The 22,570-nt window shown below is 34.7% G+C and overlaps 2 protein-coding genes across 13 annotated transcripts; one reads left to right on the forward strand and one right to left on the reverse strand.

The window, feature by feature from the left end:
- Window positions 1-17: 17 nt before the first annotated feature.
- On the forward strand, window positions 18-5,275 carry LOC117607262 (wee1-like protein kinase). 2 transcript variants are annotated; one of them, XM_034330762.2, is made up of 6 exons: window positions 18-155; window positions 601-933; window positions 1,005-1,317; window positions 2,447-2,765; window positions 2,855-3,740; window positions 3,806-5,275. In XM_034330762.2, exons 3-6 carry the CDS (start codon window positions 1,065-1,067, stop codon window positions 4,118-4,120), a joined length of 1,773 nt encoding a protein of 590 aa, XP_034186653.1. In that variant the 5' UTR covers window positions 18-155; window positions 601-933; window positions 1,005-1,064; the 3' UTR covers window positions 4,121-5,275. The 2 variants fall into 2 exon arrangements, with proteins under 2 accessions (XP_034186653.1, XP_076548140.1); XM_076692025.1 differs by having other exon boundaries at window positions 601-1,317.
- A 1,729-nt stretch (window positions 5,276-7,004) lies between these two features.
- Window positions 7,005-22,501, reverse strand: Orct (Organic cation transporter). Of its 11 annotated transcripts, XM_034330770.2 has the most exons (14): window positions 20,116-20,263; window positions 19,197-19,356; window positions 18,136-18,314; window positions 16,564-18,074; window positions 16,202-16,466; window positions 10,317-11,001; window positions 9,969-10,233; window positions 9,559-9,817; window positions 9,137-9,305; window positions 8,809-9,042; window positions 8,339-8,553; window positions 8,070-8,251; window positions 7,821-7,957; window positions 7,005-7,746 (listed from the first exon to the last, which is right to left on the reverse strand). In XM_034330770.2, exons 6-14 carry the CDS (start codon window positions 10,457-10,459, stop codon window positions 7,629-7,631), a joined length of 1,722 nt encoding a protein of 573 aa, XP_034186661.1. In that variant the 5' UTR covers window positions 10,460-11,001; window positions 16,202-16,466; window positions 16,564-18,074; window positions 18,136-18,314; window positions 19,197-19,356; window positions 20,116-20,263; the 3' UTR covers window positions 7,005-7,628. The 11 variants fall into 11 exon arrangements, with proteins under 11 accessions (XP_034186661.1, XP_076548141.1, XP_034186664.1 ...); XM_076692026.1 differs by lacking the exons at window positions 16,202-16,466; window positions 16,564-18,074; XM_034330773.2 differs by lacking the exons at window positions 16,202-16,466; window positions 16,564-18,074; window positions 18,136-18,314; window positions 19,197-19,356; window positions 20,116-20,263 and adding exons at window positions 21,913-22,185; window positions 22,351-22,501.
- Window positions 22,502-22,570: the final 69 nt, after the last annotated feature.

Consider the following 22,570-nt stretch of genomic DNA (forward strand, 5'->3'; position numbering starts at 1 on the left):
GGGTATCGTCGACACCAATACATTCTAACTTGCTCTCATACAAACGCTACAGGTTGCAGCTGCTCAATAAAAATTCTTTCACTGCCTTCGTAAAACTTCTTTCACGAAAAGGGCTCTTTGTCTGAACAAAGACGCAAAAGATTTTCCTTGCTTGCGTAAGTTTTTCGATGTTCTTACTTATAAAATGTACAAAATCTTTTTCTTTTAACTGTATTATAATATGCATCTGCGTGTTATTTTCTTTGATTGAATTTTTCCATTTAAATTGAACATTTTACAATGCTTTTTTGTTCAGGAAAATAGAATACACATTGCTTTGTCTATGTTTCCTGAATCTTACAATTAACAAAAGGTTAAAACATATTGGAAGAAATTTATATTGTTATAATTAATAAATATGTTTGTATTTATTTAAACTAATTCTATATATTTGTACTCGACCAAATACAATGTTCTGTTTTCTAAAGTTTATTGTTTCGGAAAATTTAAAACTTCGATATAGTTTTATTCGTTATATGTTTTATAATTTACAAATATTACGTTTAAATATTGACGACTTAATTTGTTAATGGCAATGAAACATGGCTTCATTTCTTACAGGGATATTTAGATTCTTAAATACTGAAAGGGATCATCAGAGTAGAGAGAAAATTTATTTTCATCCATTATTTGTCGAAAAATCTTCACTTACTTTCGGCGTCCTTCACGCAAAACGTTCAAAGAATAAAGTTTTAGAATTTCACGAGAATGCTTTCTCCCTCGGAAATGTGTGCAGATGACGCTACTATGTACTACCATTGTGAATAATCACAGCCAATAGGAGGACGCGTTGCATCGAATTCAATAGCTACCAATTCTTAAGGAACGTTTTGATTGGACGTTCCTAATTTTCCCGAATAACATCGAGCCACCCGCCATAACGAACGTAGCGTGGTACGTTGTTTGAATGAACGTGTTCAAACCCAATTGACAAGATTTTATAATTAGTATCGATTTTACTTTAGTATATACAGTGTACACGAGACGGTTGCATGCACAGCAACTTATGGTGACAATTTTTAGTCATGGAAGTTGCACAAAAGTTGCATTTTGACGCATGCGACATTCAGGACGAGGAGCTGAATATCAGCTGTCGTACGAACAGCTCCGGTTGTGATGTTGACGATATTTTAGATTCTTCGGCGGAAGATCTTGGATGTTCACCCCCGCTTCAACCAAGAAAATTATCCTTTAGCAATACAATGGACTGTAGTGACAGTGAAAATAATCAATCTGTGTTAATTAATAATAACAAAACACCGATTAGTAACGTGACAGGTTAGTAAGATAAAAAGTTTTCTAAACTGTTTGCAACTTGCTTTTTTTTACAATTTTTTGAGTGCAATGTGTTCTTTAAAACCATTATTTACTATGTACGTGACTTGTTTATGGATGGTTTTGGTTGAAAAGTTGCAAGCTTTTTTCAAAAATTTCTGTTCAGTTTCTTCTAATATCTTTGTAATGGATGCTGTTCATATTGTAAGTATTTAAATCCTGGATCCCAGCTTGTTTTCTATGTTTTACTATCTCTGAAGCTAGCTATCTGTATATCTTTTGTAAGATATTTTAGTAAATTTAGGTCTTTGTTTGCTTTGTTGAAATGTTTGCGTATCATCATAATTTATATCGTTATTTTTATCTTATATGCTATCGTTTTGAATTATTCATTTTTAATTCTATATTTATAAAACTTAAATGCATTGGAAAATTTTATTAGCATTTAAAGTAAAAATATTTGTGCATGGTGTGAGAAAATTGATATTTTTGTTGGGCAATTGTTTTACATCATGCGAGTAAGTTTATACTGAAGGGTTATTAAAGTGTGGTCAGTAAATACAATTGGACTGTGTACTGATATTATCTCAGAGTTCTTAATTGTATATCGATATGATGTATAATTTCATATGGAATTGACAACAGTTACTCAAAAACATGTGAACTGTTTAATCTTTGTTTCATTTACTAATTATTCTGTAATATATTGTTATATTTGTAATGTTTTATTGCGTTTTTAAGCATATATTCATTTTTAATGAAATAGTAAGATTTCATTGTAAATATTCATTGTATTTTCATTGTAATTACATATAAATGTAATTGTAAATATGAAAGAAGATAAGAAAACAATATTTGAAAATTACCCATTTTATTAAATGCAAAAATATTTAATAATATTTTAAAATGTGAAGAAAAATATCTACAAATATATTTCAAAGTATAAAAGTATTAAAAAAGAATGTTATAACGAATGGAGCATATAAAATATTATTAATAGCATTAATAAATATTTGTAAATTTCATAGGAAAATGTAGTGATATTTTTGAATTGCATAAAGTTTTGGCTTAAATGGGCTAAATATAAGTGGTAAGTAAATTTGTTGAATGTTGCTGTAAACATTTATTACAGGTGCTTCAAGAATAAGAATTCCTCCTCGTGAGAATGTTTGTTCACAAAAAATGTCAATGGCATGTAGTCCACCATACAAACGCGTTAGAGCTTTACGTCTCTTTGACTCGCCTGCTACTCCAAAGACTCTAATGGAGAAGAGCGCGATGCATACTCCATTCCCTACTAAGTGTACTAGACTATTTTCATTAGACAAACCAAGAGCATGTAGCTATCAAACAAAATCGGATAAACCAGCTGCCAATGTAAATCCTTTTACACCAAATGGAATGTTGTTAACTGCAAGAAAACGTACTAGGTCTAAACGTAGTCTTAATGGGTGAGTTCTATTATATTAATACATAATTTATGTGTATAATATTAATATATTTATTATTTTATTAACGTGTATTGTTGGTTTAATATTAGCTCTCCTGATATTCAAATTCCGAAATTCGATCTCGCTGATTCTGAGGAGTCAGATAACGAAGAAGTAGAACAAGCAACAAAACGTGTAGCATTGCAAGACTCTAACATTCCTAGATATCACCAAGAATTTCATGAACTGGGATTGATTGGTACAGGCGAATTTGGTTCAGTTTATAAGTGTATTAATCGATTGGATGGATGCATTTATGCCATTAAAAAAAGTATTAAACCAGTGGCTGGAAGTATTAATGAAAAGAATGCTTTAAACGAAGTATATGCTCATGCTGTTCTTGGTAAACATCAGCATGTCGTACGGTACTATTCGGCTTGGGCAGAAGATAATCACATGATTATTCAGAATGAATATTGTAACGGTGGTAGCCTAGCAGATGCAATCGTGAATTTAGAAAAAGAAAACAAAAAATTTACTGAAGCGGAGATACGGCAACTGTTGTTACATGTTGCTGAAGGTTTAAGATACATTCACAGTATGCAATTAGTACATATGGATATAAAGCCTGGAAATATTTTTATCTCGAAGGAAAAAAGGTTACTAGCAGTCAATTACGATTCAGCAGATGATGGCTTTGACGAGGAAGAAACTATAGAAGAAGAAATCACTTATAAAATAGGTGATTTAGGTCATGTTACATCTGTTAATAACCCTCAAGTTGAAGAAGGAGATTGTAGATATTTACCGACCGAGATTTTACGTGAAGACTTCAGTCACTTATCGAAAGCTGATATTTTTGCATTGGGATTAACTGTTTACGAAGCAGGCGGTGGAGGTCCATTACCCAAAAATGGACCCGAGTGGCATGACATTAGGAATGGAAATTTAAAAGAATTACCGCACTATAGTCGTGACGTTAATGAATTACTTAAAGTAAGTATTCCTTAAATTATCAAAAAATATCATGAAGAATTTTAATAATTTTGTTTTCGTTACAGTTGATGGTTCATCCAAACCCTGAAATGAGACCTTCAGCGGTATGTCTTATTCAGCATAGAGTACTATGTCCATTTGGGAATAAAACGAAAGCTCAACTTCGACGAGAACTAAATGCGGAAAAGCTGAAAAACGAAATTTTATCAAAACAATTACAGGAAGCCGCTAAATGCCTAAAAACTATTGCTCCAAACGTAGCGGCAATTAATAACAATATGAACGCTGGAGGATATAAATTAAGGCCTACGCCAACTAGAACTTCATCTCGAGTAGTGGGTAAAAAGGTCAACCGAAGCAATAGCACTACAAATTTTTGAATGTTCTGTGTTATGTTTATGTTGGACTAAAGGAGAAAGGTAAAGGTGCTTAAGGAAAAATATCTTTTTTAAGTGCCTTGACATTGTGATATGAATTAACTGTAGTTGTTAAGTGAAAATGCGATCACTATTTGATAATATGAGAATAATAAAATGCTACACAGAGTGAAATTGTATAGGAGTTACGAGTAAACTCTTGCAGCGATGAAGATATTACATTAATAAAAGTAAGTTACGATTTACAAACGAAAATTATAAGCAGGTAATTTTCCATTTCGGTATATTACATTTCATCGTTAGTTAAATTTTTAGATGGGTAATACAGTAATTTGATGCTGTTTATCTGTGTATATGTTTAATATTTCGTATGCAAGATGAAAAGTAGATATAAGGTTTTGAAAACGTAATAATTATTGCCAATATTCATCATTAGTCTATTATGTTGTACAAGATATATAACATGTGGAAATCTGTTTCATTAACTAAAGTAACAATATTATTGCATATTTCATCATGTTTTACTGTTCTTCGTACAAGTTTTTACTTATGTACTTTTGTACAATTATAGTATACACTCGTTTTAAAGCATTACCATTTTTTTAAATTAAACTAACCAGTATTATAAATAGAAATGTTTGAAGAAAGGAAATCTTTGTAGCATCAGTTACTAGTTAACGTTTTTACATTCATTTTTTCATTTTGGTTTGAGATAATTGGGGAGTACTAACAATAGACTGTAACAAATTGTTACAAATACATTATATTTTTATATATAGATATTTACGTGTAATGGTTTAATGTTATGTCTTGTCTAATGTTGTATAATCAATACTAATGTCTGTATTATCCATCATTTGTTGCTATCAAGTACTTGTCAAATGTTCAAATAATTATTTTTCTTTATTTATTGCACTTTTCATACTCAGACAAAAGACTGCTACTTTAAACATATCATAATGATTCATTTTTATATTTTTTCACAACCTTAAATTCAATATATTTTAAGGATATATACAAGTATCTTTTAAAATAATAATAATAATAAAATCGATATTATTTACTGCCTGTATACATTACATGTTCTTGCTAGTACAATAAGATTTTTTTTTTTTTTTTTTTTTAAATAGAGCTCGTGGTTGCCATTATAGAACTTCATCTAAGCATAATTCCCAGCCTTAAACATTACGATTTTACTCTGTGTATGATTTATATAAGGAACTAACTCTTAAAATCACAAGTGTTTCAAGAGGGAACCTTTGAACGTAAAATGTTTTGAGTTTAAATTATTTTTGTAGTATTTTTTATAGTCCTATTGTCTTTAGCATGCTCTAAAATTCGTATTATACTATGTTTCCTTGTGTTTTTATTATATTATATTGGATAGATACTGATGTATAATAATCCGCGTTTCTAGCATAGGTGGTATTACTGATTAGGTTTTTCTTATTTTATTTACTAATATAAAAATTCTCAAAAAAATATTTCCATTTCATTATCGAATACGTATTTAATTTAAAGATATTACAAATCTTTCTATGTTGGACAGATTGACCTATCGATTCTTTTTATTTCACTTTTTTCTTGTAACATGTTGTGTTTCTTGATCAAGAATAACAACGAATAATTGCTTATTATGATGTGTATTCAGTTGTATCATACCAAATGCATACAATGAATATCTCTGTCCCATAAAATCATCGATTAGATGTCTTATGTACAATTATTTGGCTTTTAGCTAATAAAAAAATCAGTCTTTGTACCTTGATTTAATAATCTCGTGTCACTGAGCATGCTAATTTGTGATTCTTTTATATTTGCGTTACTGCAGCATTTCGATGTTTATATTTATATAAAAAGATATAGCATATCTAATGCAATGCATTACTGTTTACAAAAACTGAAAAAGAGATCTGTACAGCATTTTACTAATATCATGAGTTGTTTATTGTAGTTTGCGGTACAAACTACCTGTATCTTTTATTTACCATACAAATTTGTTCCTTAAACTATGGTCCATTAAATATTTTCTTTTATGTTATCACAATGTTGAAAGGTGATACTATTAAATACTAATTCTTTTGAATGTAACCTCGTTTACAAACCAATGTTATGTATTTAGTCATAGGCCATGCTGTGTATAAAATTTACAAAGTTTTGTAAGAGAAAATGTGAATAAGCGATATGGAAGCTATTTAAGCTTCAAAATATGTGCCAGGAAGGGTGGACCCCAACTTCTGGCAGTCAAGTATTCTGGTAATATGCCATGTTTACATACACTGTGAACTGTTGTTTCATTAATCTTATTATTGTATTATTATTATTATTATTATTAATATTATTATTATAATAAATGATCATGAACTAATTTTTTGTGATTTTTCATTTTGACGTATTAAAAGTTAGTAGTACTACAAAAAATTAAATGGAAGATATAAATACAAGATTCATCAGAATTATATTGCAATTTTGTTAATATACAATACAACAAATGTTAATAATAGGTGTGATTCTTTGTTCTCGAGGGGTCATGATTGAGGGAGTGCCCAGGGGTGTCTCAGATATCCCCACGAAATGAATTTGATGCTATCGCCATCTGTTCAAGAATGGTGGAAACTACTCAACAATTTACCGACCGATCTTCCGAGAGTAGGTAAGTAAGCTTCGCGCAATCTATTAAAAAAAAGAAGGATGTTCTTCGGAAAACCGTTATGTTCTGATTTAGATCAAATTTTGCAAATAAGCTCTTTTTTTGCGAAAGGAAACATCTGTGAGAATGGTTTTTGGCGATTCGAAAAAAAACTTTTTACCATTTTGATGTCATTCCCTACCATTCCGACGGTCGATTCTTCTGAAAGTGTCGGCAAGGTAGAGAACATCAAAATTGTAAAACAAAATTCAAATCGCCAAAAACCATTTTCACAGATATTTCCTTTTGCAAAATTTGGCCTGAATCGGAGCCATCCAGCGAACGGGATCGATTAAAAATAAGAATGAGCAACTAAAATGTCAAAGCCTTTGTATTTTTTTATCTGTATCCGACGCGCCTTAACATAATTACTTTCCGCATGAACTTTCCAAAGCAACTTTCACAAGTTTATATTTCAAGGGCACTTAACACGTAGATACATTCAGAAATTAGAGTAAATGATATGTTTGCTGGCAGAACTTTTGTGTGCTATTAATTACAAAGGCTGTGTGCTCTGTACGTGTATAAACAGAAGGCAAACACTACCTTCTTATTTTCATTGCGTTTTAAGACAAGACGAAAGTACAGAGTACCCCATAGTCCCCTGATTGTTTTACAGGTTTTGTTCAATTAGAAGCAATCTACATTAGTTACACAACTTCGAAGTTCAATGTACTTTTTTTTTTTGGTATTGCAATCTTGCAATTAGCACTCTTTAGATTCATACACGTAAAAAGTGTATAGAAGAGTGCCTAATGTACAATTAGACATAATTCAAGTATATGTTTGAGCATAGCCGAGATTCTTTTTTAGAAATTAACGTCATCCATTTTGCTTCTCATTAACACCATTCTCTTGTGGTTTCAATGGTTTAATTACATCAATTGAATTAGGCTGATCCATATCTAATTGATGTTTCTTCTTTTTCTTGGAAATTTTTCTGAAAGGAAGGATTAACAAAATAAATATAGAAATTTCATAAAAGTTATTAGAAATTATTACACGACGACATACTTTCCAAATAATTCACCATCCTGTATGGACTCTGGAAGTTTCTTGTTCAGTGTTTCTGGAAGTAGTAACGACAGCATTCCACCGGAGAGCACGCATGATCCGAAAATAACAAAAGGCAGAGGCATCCAAATTTCAGACTGTAAAACAGTAGATTCATCATAAACACTATCGTGGAATGTTTTATCTTCATAATCAATATTTTCTGTACCATATATGTACTTATTTAAATTGCAAACAAGATCTATTTACCAAATGAATCACATATGGAGCAATAACGCCACCGATTCGAGCGAAAGTAGAACTCGCTCCAAGACCGACATTTCGAATAACTGTAGGAAATTGTTCGGCAGTAAAGACGTAAATAGCACCATAAGACGATGTAATTGTGAGTTTACCGATCATTGCTAGACACACCACCATCCATGGAGCGTCTGAGAACATTCATTAATACAATAATCATATTTAATGCCATCCAATTAAAAGTACGGCAACAAAATTGTGCGTCTTATTTTACTAACCAGCAGGTACTAATAAAATGCCGAGCAACGCTACTCCAGATACTAACATACAGCCGCACAAAATGATTTTTCTACCCCAACGATTTAGGGTGAAAATTAAAAATGTGTACGCAGGTATTTCTACCAAACCGGAAATAACGAAATTAACATAATCGTTTCCATCAAGATTGGATACGTGCCAGGATAATCCATAGTACGTACCGCTATTTACAAGCCTGAAAAGAGAAAAAATTTATATTATATTCGCGGATATTATCAGGCCCCCCAGCAGAGCAAGGAGGAGGTAGTATACATTCCTCAGAGTTTCTTAGAATACTACATTATATACCTCAGAAAGTTTATATACTTATATTTACTTTTATGTTTCTTTAGAAATAAGAAAGAGGTAAGATGAATAAATTTCAAGAGAAATATGAAATAACTTTCTAAAGTATTAAAATACAGGAGAAAATACTTAAAACAAACGTTACCAATTGAAAAATAATAGAATACTTTTTCGTCTCAAATTCGGATAGCGGAAAAGATCGAACAACGATGGCTTTCTATAATCTGGTGCTGTGTCCTCGCTGTTGTTGTTAAGAAGCGTATCCAAAACTTCGCTGGGCATCTCTACGCCATTTTCTAGGGAGGCACGTTGAAGAATATCTTTTGCTTCTTGCGTGCGACCCTTGGTTAACAACCAACGAGCAGATTCAGGGATAAACCTGTTGATGGTAGAAGGATTTTTAGAAAATAATACTTCTGATAACATTCAAATTCAGTTTCGATGGTATTTAATAAAAGGACTAATGGTCTCACCACCAGTAAAGGAGGAACGCTATGCTCGGTATAGTGATTGCCACTTGTAGCATTCTCCAGTCAGTTATAAAATACGCGAAAGCAGCGGTGAGGATGTAGCCGGTCGTGAAAAACAATTGGCAACCTACCCCAGCTACCAAACGCTTCTTAGGACCTACCATTTCGAGGGCTGTAAAACAATGTTCTCGTTAACAGCAGTATTTTTAGAGATAATTATATATTCGGTTGATCAGATTTGCTGGACCTGGATTCGAACCCGGATCTAACCATTAACTCTAACCGTTAAGCTATCCAAGCCGTGGACGAATATGCTCTCCCTAATTGTTTTAAGGCTCAAATAGCTGCCGCCTACAGTATCGAGTAATATCTGCAAGGTACTGTTTATTTATCGTATTCAGTTAACGAATCAAATAGAGACTTACCTATAACATAAGCGACCAGAAATACACCGCTTGTAGTTGAACCGACAATCAATCTGAAGATAACGTATGATATAAACTCGGGTGAAACTGCGACTAGTATACCACCGACCAGCTGTATGACTAAAGACAGGAAGAAAATTGGTCTACGTCCAAACTTATCGGACAAACCACCGAAAATCATCGAGCCAAGCATGACTCCTACCATGAACAAAGCGTCCCCCGTAGCTCTCATCCATGCCTTGTCACAAATCAAGTTCCACTGAAATCAAAGAGGAAGAAGAAGAAAATTCAATATTCAGACAGCACAGGGTAAACGCTTGATTCAACAAACTGGGATTCTTTTTTTCTTTTTAATAGAATTTTTATCACGACCTATATTGTTAAGGGAAATCAGGATGTGCCAGATGTACCTCAGAAGTAGTGGTACTTTTATATTTTCTTCTGTCGTAGACGTATCCTTCGCATGGCATGATCCGTTGAGGGTTGAGATCATCCTGGACGAGAATGTTGTCGAGATACCTATTGAACATTGTGTCGTTCACGATACCAGGTACTTCGTATCTGTAACACTGGGACCATCCGTTTATCTTATTGTCCCATGGATAGCTTGAGTTCATTATATCCTGAGGTAAACAATACGTTGCGTTTTCTATGTTCTCGTACGGTAACACGCATCTGAAACGAATATTAACATGATTTACATGGAACGAAATTTACAAACAGATGGGAATAGATGAAAGTACAGTATCGATGCTGACCTAGTGTTCATTTTCGCGCCAAGAAAGACACCTGCAACCTTGTGAAAAGCGCAGGATATCGCTGGAAGGCAGAGCATAAGGTAGATCCTTCGTTGATACCGTCCAAACTCTCCCATACGTAGGATAACATCGTCGTATGCCATTTTTCTTCCTTGATTTCTCTTATTCTTCTTCGTTTACGTCTTCGAATCCCCGTGGTCCTTCTGTTCGGGGATACGCTCCTAAAGGAATTTCTTCCTGTCGTCGAATCCGTCTCGACGGAGATAATGATTTCTTGCCAGGGATAGGTCCTTAGACCTATACTGTGCGTCGATGAATCAAATTACTGACCGGTACACTATGAGAAAACCTTCTCTCTTGTCTCCTTATCGAAGAGAAAAAAAAATTCACACGTTTGTCTCTTAGTTTATCTTTAAAGAACTTTACAGCCTTTGCTTTTTATTCCTGATTGGAATTTTGCAACTATCACAAGCTGTTTTAAAACTTTATGTCATTTTGGATGATACAGTTTATGAGATTATTTAAATTAGCTTGAAATAATGCGACGAAGAAAATATCTTCCTGATGAGTAAAGAAATGTCTGGATTGTAAATATTATTTTCCTGGTATCTTCAGACGGTATTCTTCTTAAAATACACAGATTAACTTGACTGGACCGGATTCTCTCGGACTTTCCTCTTTCAGTCTGAAATTCAGAAATGCAGTCATGTTATTAATTAGGTTTACCGTGACGTTTCGTACGATCGATAGCTTTCAATGTATGAAATATTATGCGTAATTCATTTCTAACACAGCGGTATCCTACTTTCTTATCCATACGCGAGATTGTACGTTTTATCTTGAACGTTACACGGGAAGTCCTTAAATTAGGCGATTAGGCAATTAGAGCAAGTTATCGAAATAGAAGCAGAGTCTTATAAGACAAAATTAAATGATTCAAGGATTTCTATATCCGTCTTTCAACATTTCTGTAGATTTCTGCAATTGTAAAGTGCGCATTATTGATAAAAACATGTTGCTCCTGTTTGGATACCGTTTGTTTTAAATATACCCTTCTACGCTATATTGTACTTGATCAAATGTTCATTTTGATAGGACGTTTTACTTGGCAAAATTTTCAAATCAATATTACATTCCGTCCAAATAAATTTCGTTCTTGATTGTACTTTGTACGATCTTACATAGTATATATTATACACTATTTTTACGGTACCTTGTACTGTCAAAATACTAGCACATATTCCTAGTACTTTGAGATAGTAGATAGGAACCTGTTAATAGAGGCTAATGCTATAGACGATCCGAAAATTAATTGGCCATTCAAGGCCGATTGCACAGTGGTCCTCGCCACATCGTTCCTATCTTATTATCTACGTTGAATCTAATTGAATACAATTAATAGTAAGTTAATTGAATAGAAGAATGAAGCAGACTATCAATTCCAGACGAATTTTCTTTTCATACAGCTTTGGTAACAAGATCATGAAGATCTATTGAAGAGACATTTCGGTAATTGAAGCGAATAGGGGTCAAAGGTCGATCAGCTTGGGAATGTTTCAAATTTTAATTTATAAAAAAAAGATGCTAGCTTGGCTAATTGAGAAAGCATTGTAAATTGTCCTGGATGGTATCGAGGATCATCTCGTTGAACGAAGATAAATTTTGTAAAGTTACAAAGAGGTGACAAGCATTGCGACACCAGCCACATGTTATCCGATCATTAATAATGCAAAGGGTGCTTTTACCGGTTTCAGCTTTTCCGAATGATTACGATCAGCTAGTTACAATATAACACAGCTTATATGGAAGCAATTATTTAAAAGATTGCATCGTGTAAATACTTGACGAGATTTAAAAATAGAAGTCTAATAATAAGCTTCAAAGGAAACGTGTCGATTATCTTTAATTATTCTTGTTTCAATTTGCAAGGATAATGAAGAGCGAAGAATTAAGATTAGGTGGTGTTAACGGAAGATCGAAACGATGAATGAAAAGGGAAGCTGTAAATCATATTTCGGAGCAATTCGGAAGAATTAATTGAATGCGAAGGAAAAGAAGAATGTTATTTTTGAACGAGTTGCAACTGGCTAATTTAAACGAAGTAATTATACAAGTTGTAAAGTGAATAATCAACTTGCTGATTGTTTGCAAGATAAGTTACTAAAAAAATAATTTGAACGCATAATAGAAGAGTTACAAGCACCTTGGAAAACGTAATTAACAATGAGCTGAGAATTAAAAAGACAAGGAAGAATGTTTGAAGAAGATTAAAAAAGAAACAATAAGTCTTACGTTTAACGATATGCAATAAATCCCTGACTACTATTAACAACGTACTACATAAAAATTTACATAATTCTAATCGAAGATATGCAAATGAAATAGCAACTCGTAAAGATTTCAAAACAATGCTAGTTTACAGTGTTTTTCAATTCTACGTGGAAAAATACGTACGAAAGGAATTGAAGAAATTCGTATTGAAGAAGATATCGATGATGTACACGCGTAAACGAGAGGGAATTAGATTCATTGTGAAACGTACAGCAATTTACACAAATGAACGGCCGCGTTATCGTCGTGGCCGTTCTCTTCGAATATCTCATGCAATTTCATTTAGTTCCCAAAGAAAGTACACGCTGTTTCGCGTGTCGAGTCGAAGTACTGCGAGTATAACCGTTCACTCCTTCCATTCAATGAAATGTGTGAATGTACCATCTACCGTGATTCTCATTCCAGAACGCAACCAGTTTTATACTACAGAAATTTCAAATGAAACGAAACCTGTATAACTATAGGAAACGACCTTTCCTTTCTAACTTCAGAATCTGGTAAGAAGATTGAAGAATATCTTCATTTAGGTGATCAAAATTTACCTAATAATTCATGCTCTTCTCAAACACTTTCTATAGCACCAAAAGCTCTATGAAAATAATAGAAATTACAAATATTTAAAACAGAGTGCTCCTACTTTTTAGAATAGTTTCTACTGTTTCTACATAGAATATTATTCGTGTTTCGTACAGGAATAAATTTCCCAGAGAATGTTCCCTCGTGTGACGAATTCACTGAGCTCACAGTCTCACACTTGTCAAAGGAGCATCAACGTTGAATGGAGGAACGCGAAACGATCCCACACGCACTAAGGACGGACGATGACTGCCGGCACTTTGGCTGGCAATACGCGGGAACAAAAGTATATGACCCTTCCTCGGAGATAGCAGTGGCGCCGCAGCCACCACCAGCCAGTCTACCCTCCTCTTACTCTTCTGGTTATCCCTGATGGTCAACGTTGCTGACGATCCAGGGCCCCCATCAGCATTCTCCTACCCCCAATTGCAACCACGGTCATCTGTCCCAAATGGGTGTCTGAATACCAGCGACTCGTTGTGCTTGAAAATTCTACATTTCATTCTTCGGTCGCGCTGCTTCTTTCGCTTTATTCCGCGTCACCTAATAGTGAATAGAGTTCTACCTTTTTTTCTTTTTTTCAACGCTTTGCGGTTGCTTAAAATTCTATTTTTGGTCCCAGCTTTTCTTCGTTCCTTTGGTTTATTTATGATATTAATATTAATCAGTATCTGCAACGGTCTGAGATCTTTGAGAATTCTATTTCTGAACGTTATCTTCATCGTTGTGGCCATGAATTTTTTTGTAGATAAAATCTATATCTATTGATTAGTAGTTGAAGGTTTTTCATTTGATTTTCAGTCCCTTGTGTTTCTTGAAAGAAGGTCTATCCAAGATTATTCCCTATGATATTGGAAAACTTCACTTCTAATTCTTCCTACTCCCAGTTTTCTTTTATCATTGATCAAACATTCCAGCTTTGAATCTCCTCCTTCTTTCCTTCCTCGTGTTTGTCCTTATGGCTAACTAAAAATTTGGACTCTTAATTTGGCTTCTCTATACTTATTTCACCTATGTCGATTTATATTTATTAATAATTAAAAATGTTACCTTTGATTTTCAGTTCGCTATGTGTCATGCAAATTCTGTTTCTGAGAATCCACAAGGTTGAAAGTTAAACATTTTTCCAAATCAAACCGGTGTTTAAGCTAATGTCTGACGTTATCACACATACAAAGATTATAGACAAATAATAATTTTATCAATGTATATGTATATGGACATCGTGAGACTGTCTTCGAACAGTCGCTTCATACGTTAACAGCTAAAACAAACGTTTAGATCGTCCTTCTGTTGAAAGCATTGCTGCCGATTACGTTATGTAAAACAAATTAGTACAACGAATCCCGTTAACATTATGCAAACATCTCCTAGGCAGAAAATTACACAAAAGCAGTAAATATCTTTAGCGCGATTACTTTCAGCTTAACTTCAAGAAATCGTCGCTCAAATATTATCATTGAAATAATATGACAATTATCAATTGCAATTTTACTATAAGATCCATTCAAATGTAAAAAGACTCGTCAAATTACAAAGCTCGTGTATTCCATAAAAATTGGGGATTGTCAAAGTGTTGATCGCGTATATCGATATCTAATGATAGATCCTATCAGAGTCTAACGGTCAAACGAACATAGAAGCGATACAAATGAAAACGTGCGAGAAAAAAAAGAAGAGGAACGGTGTTGTATAGATGTCTAGCATCGAGCAAATAAAACTGGTGCAACGAGCCATCGTGATTATGCGCATTGAATTATGCCGGTTCTCGGATGCAAACGGATCGCGTAGCGACACGTTGATAATACAACGAGTCAGCGAATTGATTGCACCGCGTATAACACGGTTGAAACGATGACAAGGTAAAAAGTGGTCGTATGCATTCGCGGCATACCAAGCGCGATCCGGTCGCGTGCTGGAACAGGGCTCGATCCAGAAGGCTTAGGACCGCTGGAGAATGTGGCCCCAACAGGGCCCACCGACTTTCCGATCCTTACAGAACGTTCCTCGAAACTTTTCGAATATTTATCATCTCCTTAGAACGCGTTTCGAGCGCGATGATGCGTTCGTTTGCATGGTTCATTTGGGAATTATGAATCTCTAGGAACAGCTTCCTTTTGAATCGCCGAATCTTCTGACCAGAAAGGAATTTATGCTATTGAGCATCTTGTGGAGGTATAAGACAGGTTCGTTCCTCGGTAATAAATAAATCAATAGTAACTGCAAAAAATAAAAATAGAGAATAATATAAATTATTCATGATAGGTGATCGGGAAAATAAAATGAGGTAGGAGGAAATCTTGTAAATTACGAATCCTGACGCATCCTTCGAAGGACGAGTAACAAAAGAGGTCGGAAGAGATGTAATTTGCAACAGGTTTCGTTCGATGAAAAACATTGACCATCATATGCGAAACAGTACTCATCCAGACGTCGGATTATATCCCTGGTAATATTAAGGAGCATAACTTTTTCATCTGGTCAGCAGCCTTTCTTTCTACCTGGTCTGCTGGATTTTAAAGAAACGTGTAATTGTACGTTCAGTGTACTATAACCGGATGCTTGATAGTTACCCTAATTCTTGGTAAATTGTGATACCCAGGGACGAAATTGAAGTAATTAACTTTAAAGACATGTACGAAGCCTCGTTTTGCTTGTGCTACTTGCTCTATGTCTGCTTTTGAAATGCACATGTAGCTTTATAGCATTTCACGTTGCAGTTCTAAAACAACCAGTCTCTACATAATATCTCATGAAATATAAATGAGCTTGTCTCTAATTTACGATCGTTGTTGCATCTCGGTGTCATTCGTTAGAATTTCAGCTAACTTTTATCGTATCCGAAATTTATTGTTTCTAATGCATCCTAAATCACGTAGAAGGTTTCTGTACTTGGTAACCCAATTGCTTATGATTTTACCATTAGTAGATGAGCTCATAGTAGAACTGAAGACGAGAAAAACAATAATCAAGCTTACGTTATCTATAAATAGCTTGTGTGCGTTTGCAACGAGTACCGAGAGGTCAGCGTGAAAGGGAGAATCCAGGCTACAGGTGCATTTCCCATTGAATACGAATTGAATCGAGGATGATCCTTTCGACGAAAAATTTCAGCACAAGGATGACTGAGAAATTTTCAGTTGAAACTCGGAGCTTGTAGAGGTAACAAAGGTGAATAATTTCCTCTTGATTAAGGAGAGCTTTCAATCTTTGGAGTAAGGCGTTTAGGAGGATAACTGGTTTCTGAAATATAAAATTAATATTCATTTTAGCATGTGGTTTTCTTACATTCAGTACTTTAAGGTTGTAGTCTTTTGTTTGAAAGAAATTCTTGTAATACCTTTTAACAAAAATTACAACTTAGTATTTATCGTTAAGGAGTATTTGTAACGATCAGAGAAAGCTCCTGAAATAATCCCTTGAAAACAGTATAACCAGCTTTGAGTAAGTTCATTATTTTAAGCAGCTAGAGGGATTCTTGAAATGCTTTCTCGAAATAACTTTCATTTGCGAGTAGATCATTCTACAATTGTTTCGAGCAATACGAAAATAATCTGTTAATTTTGGAATTTTATTAGACACCTGATACGATAACAAACTGTTCTGTGATATCAAAACGATCTTGTGTCGACAACTTAATTCACCGTAATATATAGGCTCGACGAGTGATTAAACATACAAGAAATTAAGAGGATTTTCAGTAATTAGTCTCGTTTGATGAATGCATACGATGAAATCGTTCAATGACTTTTAACGTGATTGCGAGTTGAACAAGCAATTACCATGGATTAAGCATCAATAAGATGAGAAAAAGATAATTAAAGTTATTAAACGATACCGATCAAGATGATTGAGATTCAACGAACGACATATCATAATTGATGTTAAATAACGCGCACTGATCACATATGCATCTGATAGGATTTAAACTGCATTCCAGTTAAATCTACCGATGCAGATGGAGCGGGTTCCACAGACCATAAAAGATAAATAATTAAACATCATATACAGTCGTAGGTGATATCACTGTGGTTGCGATAAGATCGTGAACAAGTGAAATACGTGTGCTGAATAATTGAACAAGATTTTGAATTTTTCTAATGAAAGGATACAATTATATTATATAACGTTGCAACTCGAAGTTCTGCGGTGATTTCAGCGAAACGATCTTATTAGTCCATCGACTTGTATGTCTTTTTAAGGCTCAACCGGTAGAATTATATCATCTTTTTTTTTTTTTTTTTCTACATTATCTTGCTTCGTCGATGGTCCTTGATGACTGTTTCTTGTATTCCCCAGCTACCCAGTCAATTAGTCGCAGATACTAAGCTTTTTATCTTTTATAAAAACCTATTCCTGTTTTCACTTTCTCATGACTTACATAGAAGTCGATGGGATTCCGTTCAGAGGAAGAGGCCATCGTTCACAATAAGACCTATTAAACCTATCATGGACTCAACTTTCTAATCTAATCAAACTGAAGTCGAAACCGATCTACAGTCGTTACAGTGGGAAATTAATGAAAAATTCACGAAGCATTCTCTCCGCATAACATTCCACTTAAATCGTAGGAACGATTAAAAGTGCATCAACCTGATAGGAGAGTTGTGTTGCATAGATTCGTAAGAACCACGCCTTCGTCGAGCGCGTGATTCTGCGACCCACGTGGACGTACATTCTCTTGGAACGCTCACGTTTTACAGTTACCGTGCATACTACGGATACTAACAATTTCTAATATCGTCGTGGCTTCCTCGAAATAACGCATCCTTCGTATAATACAGCAAAATGGAAAATTATTCCTGATCGCACCTTCGCCGGTAATTTTTCAAACAGATGCGACTATTTCACCTAATAATGTATTATGAAAGAAGTAATATTGCAATAAATAAATTAAACAGCATAAAGTTACCTTCAACATCTTTTAAATACATTGATGAAGAGGATCATAGGGGTTGAAAAGCATCATCTTGACTTGTACTACTACGTGGACGTTCTAACATCTACTTTAATAATCATCAATCGTCGATCGTCCCGATCCTTATCGTTAACTGAAAACTTCTATGGTCATTTGAGAAGGTAACAGCAATTCTGGATGGAAAAATAAACAGGATAATAGAGTCTCGTGTAAAATGCAAATGTTGAAGGAATCGCGGGTGATAAGAAATGGTAGTGAAACGTCAGTGCGTCGGCGCCCATGGATGGCTACCCCCTTTTAGCTACACCCATCGCCGTTGGAGGCCGAGACCAGAGGCTCGAGAGCGAACTCGAAGGCTATTTATAGTAGGGAGCGGCTTCTAGTTCCCACCGCGTGAAAAATCGCGACTGGTTTCCTGCGAGCCAGAGAGAAGGAAAGAAGAGAGTGAATACGAAAGAAGAGAAGGGAGGCGGACGTCTCTGGAGGGAGGTAAACGAAAGAAGAGAATTAGTCGCTCCGAGGAGAGACAGAGAAAAAGAAGAAAGAAAAAAAGAGAATCTTCAACTCTATACTTGACTTGACTCTCTTATCCATTCTCGCTTCGTTTATACGTTCATCCCGAAAGGCTTGAAAGCCCTGGAAGGCCGGTGTCCTTGCAAGGGCGTTATCGTGAACTATGTATACTCGCCGAGGGGACAAGAAAGCTACCGTTCACATCCCCCTCCGCGGAATTTCAGCACAGAAATATAACCACCGAGCTCGTTGTTGGCGGGAAACTGGATGTCCGTGTCATTCGGTATGCCAGGATCATTTCGAACTAGCTATGATGTTCGTTACGACGAAGAAAGGGAAAGAGAACGTTCAAGGATTCTAAAAAAAAAATATATATATATATATATTGTAATTTAGGATAAAGACCTCTGCTTTTCATTACCATACCGACTCCATAAATGTTTGAATTACTATATTACACGACGGTTGACGCATCTTGCTGCGTGATATGAAATACGATAAATGTTTATACGAGAATAGACACTATTTAGAAGAGAAATCACCTTTGATTACGCAATATTCCTAGTAATGCGATGCTCGTTGTAATGTAATTTAACTATTAAAAATGATACGTTAGGATGTGGTACTCCTTAACTTGAAACTTGATCCTCTGATCTTCTTGATAGTTATCTAGTTTGTAGCAGTACTCCGATGTTACAATTTCTGGAAAAAATGATAATTTTAAACACATCTGTGATATTCTAAATATGTAATGTTTGAATAGCGATTACGATATACGAAAGGTTCAAAACACTTGTGATGTCTTTCAATGAATAATATTGGGAGACTTGACAGATGGCTTTTATGAAATTGATTTCCTCATTAACATGTCTCCGCTACAGGAAATGCATCGTTCCTCTGCCACGTACTGTATAAGCGGTGTTTTTCAATACAGTTAATATGTTTCAGCGTTGTTCACGCTTTGCACACACCCATTTCATCCACTAACCTTCTTTAACAATATAAAAAAGTGTAAAGTTACAAATGATTTAATCGATTCAGTAGATGAAAACCAGATGTTTACGCCCTTGATCGCAATATTCTCCCGCGTCTAGTTCGTACTGTGCGCATGCGCATTGACGATTTTAGCGAGCAGACTCTCGCGCATAAATTCACATGCCAGTGACCCAAATTATTTCGAAGAAATCATCAATGACAGAATTACCTATTTCACATTGAACTTCTCGAAACATTACTTCCTGGCACGCTGAACACTGGCAAGCATGTATCTGTACGATTGCGAATTGCGACAACGATCGTTTTTAGAAACGTTTCATTAGACACTTAGTCGACTCGGCGTCGACTACCCGCCGGCCGGTCGAACATGCAAGTTAATCGATAAAACCTAACGAACTGAAGCTGATGGTTCCACGACAGATGAAATGATCTCTCCTCTTTATTGTACACGAAATATATGCCAACCTTTTATACCTGTACGTTTCTGTCATGGAATCGTAGATTTCTTGACAATTCACTGGCAGTCGAGGATTCACTTCACGCAGCTAAACGTCAAACACATGCATATGCACAGATACATGAACGAGAAGAACGATAGGTCGAAGACCCTCCAATAACGAATGTTTTCCAAAGCCATCGAAAGATGGCAGTTCGTACGATTTATGAATTATCGAACATCGAACGATTTATAATACGCCCTACATAATTAGAGTGCTCTTTGAACTTTACATTGTACGTTACATAACACCATACTTCCTATGTAAAAAATATTTCTTCATTTTAAGGATTTATGATTGCTTTGAAAGTTTTAAAATTCTTCAAATTCCCTGAAATTATTAATTTGCAGGGCCGGCCCTGGGTCTAAGCAGACTAGGGCCCCCATAAGACAATTTTGCGTCTAAGAATGCAAGAAGAGTAATGTTTACTTGAATATCTTGAAAATCTGAATTAGTTATACAAGCTTTAATGTTAATTTTATAAATTTTATTCGAGGTATTTTTTTTATGTCATATATGTGTAGGGGCCCTTTTTCGGAACTCGTCTCGGACCCCCGAAATCTCAGGGCCGGCTCTGTTAATTTTTATTATTGTACATTTGTATTGCATGGAAATATTCATCGTATTGTTATGAACATCATAAATTACTAATAAAAGCGAATGATGCGTTTGATCTACTGCACGCTGATAGGCGTTACACTTGCACTTGACCTCTTGTCGAGTTCTATGCTTATGCACAGTTCATCATTCATTCATACAGATAACATCGTTTGATTGCATTGAGAGAAATATATGGTTATATGCGGCCTGAAATATTTGTTAGCCGTTTCCAACTGAGAAAAGATTAAGATAGTAAAATTACTCATCACCTGTAACGATAAGACATATATTTCCTAACATTAGCAAAGAATTATGTCACCGCAACGTGCGGTAAATGTTAAGGATAACAGCAACGTTACACTTACAGCATTACATACTTCTTAACTCGCATTTATATTGCGTGCTTCTCATCTCACGACTCTGCATACAAAATAGAAATGTGTTTAGCATTAAAAACATAATTCTAATGTAAACCGCGTACGCGAACACGTTCACAATTCTAATCGGGATACGGTAATATGTTTACAAACCGTTTCATTTTCAAAATTATTATTTAATGTTAAAAAAATCTTGATCTAGACGGGCATTGAATTGACGAAGGAACGTTGACATCTCAAATTTCATCGCATCCGCTGAACACGTGTTCCTCCTTTCTTTCGTTTAGATTAGCATACTTGGCTATCTTTGTGTCAATTTATAAACGTAATTCGTAATATAGAACTCTACTGGCTCTACTCGAAACGATTGGCATTGACCGGTGACAAACGCGTAATCGCTTCACATTAACAGTATAAATTCCGAGTGGGACTACAGACTGGTTGGGCGACAACATTGTAAGAGAATTATACACGAATGTGTTGTATAAGATTAAAAATCAACTCTTACATCCGTTCAAATACTTCCAGTTTAAATAAAATTTTGTTTTATGATACAGGTACGGTGCCTAATACACTATCAAGCGTTGAATTTATATTAATAATCGTGCAAATGTTTCTAAATATCCCTATAATCGAATATGTCGATAATTATTTCTTTAAAAAGATATAGTTCAATCCTGTAATGAAACGACAAAGCATTTATTATATTCGTAATCTACGTATATAAATATACGTATAACTGCAAATATTGATATGCGATAAGATGTTCAGCATGTACTAAAACTTACCTAGATTATTAATCCTATGGAAGTTCGATCTTGTACGGTCATCGATTACATATACTGTACGGATCGGTTATTGTGCATATTGAGTTATTTCACTTTGAGTAGCACATTATTTTGTAAAAAATTTCTTATAATTACATCCATTTGTCACATTACCCAAACGCTTTAAATGATTATACTTAAAACGATATCTGCAATAATAGCACAATGTTTAAACACTGCACACCGGTACCATCAATTAAGACAATTATTATAAATGGTCAATCTTCCTCAGTTCTAAAATCAATAAACCTCGATTAGTATCCAATACACCATAATTCATAGTTTGTAAGAAAATTTTTTGGGGCATTTAAATAGGTTCACTACGATGTGCTCCTGTTTGAACGTTCGTACGCGCTTAACTGACAATATGAAGCTTTGTAATTTCCAGGTCGTACGTACCTATCTGTAATGGATATGAAACACATATCACCAAGGACATGTCAAACACAATCTACTTGTAATTTTGTACAATTTGCATTACTCTTCATTATATAAAAATAGTGCATTTAAAATGTTGCACGTGAAGTTGCCGCTACAAACTGTCGATAAGCGATTTCCTTCTTTATGAACACCGATCGATTAATCGAATGATCCTGCTTCCTTATGCATAAACAATTAG

The sequence above is a fragment of the Osmia lignaria genome, chromosome 14 (genome assembly GCF_051020975.1).
Source record: "Osmia lignaria lignaria isolate PbOS001 chromosome 14, iyOsmLign1, whole genome shotgun sequence".
NCBI lineage: Eukaryota > Metazoa > Arthropoda > Insecta > Hymenoptera > Megachilidae > Osmia > Osmia lignaria.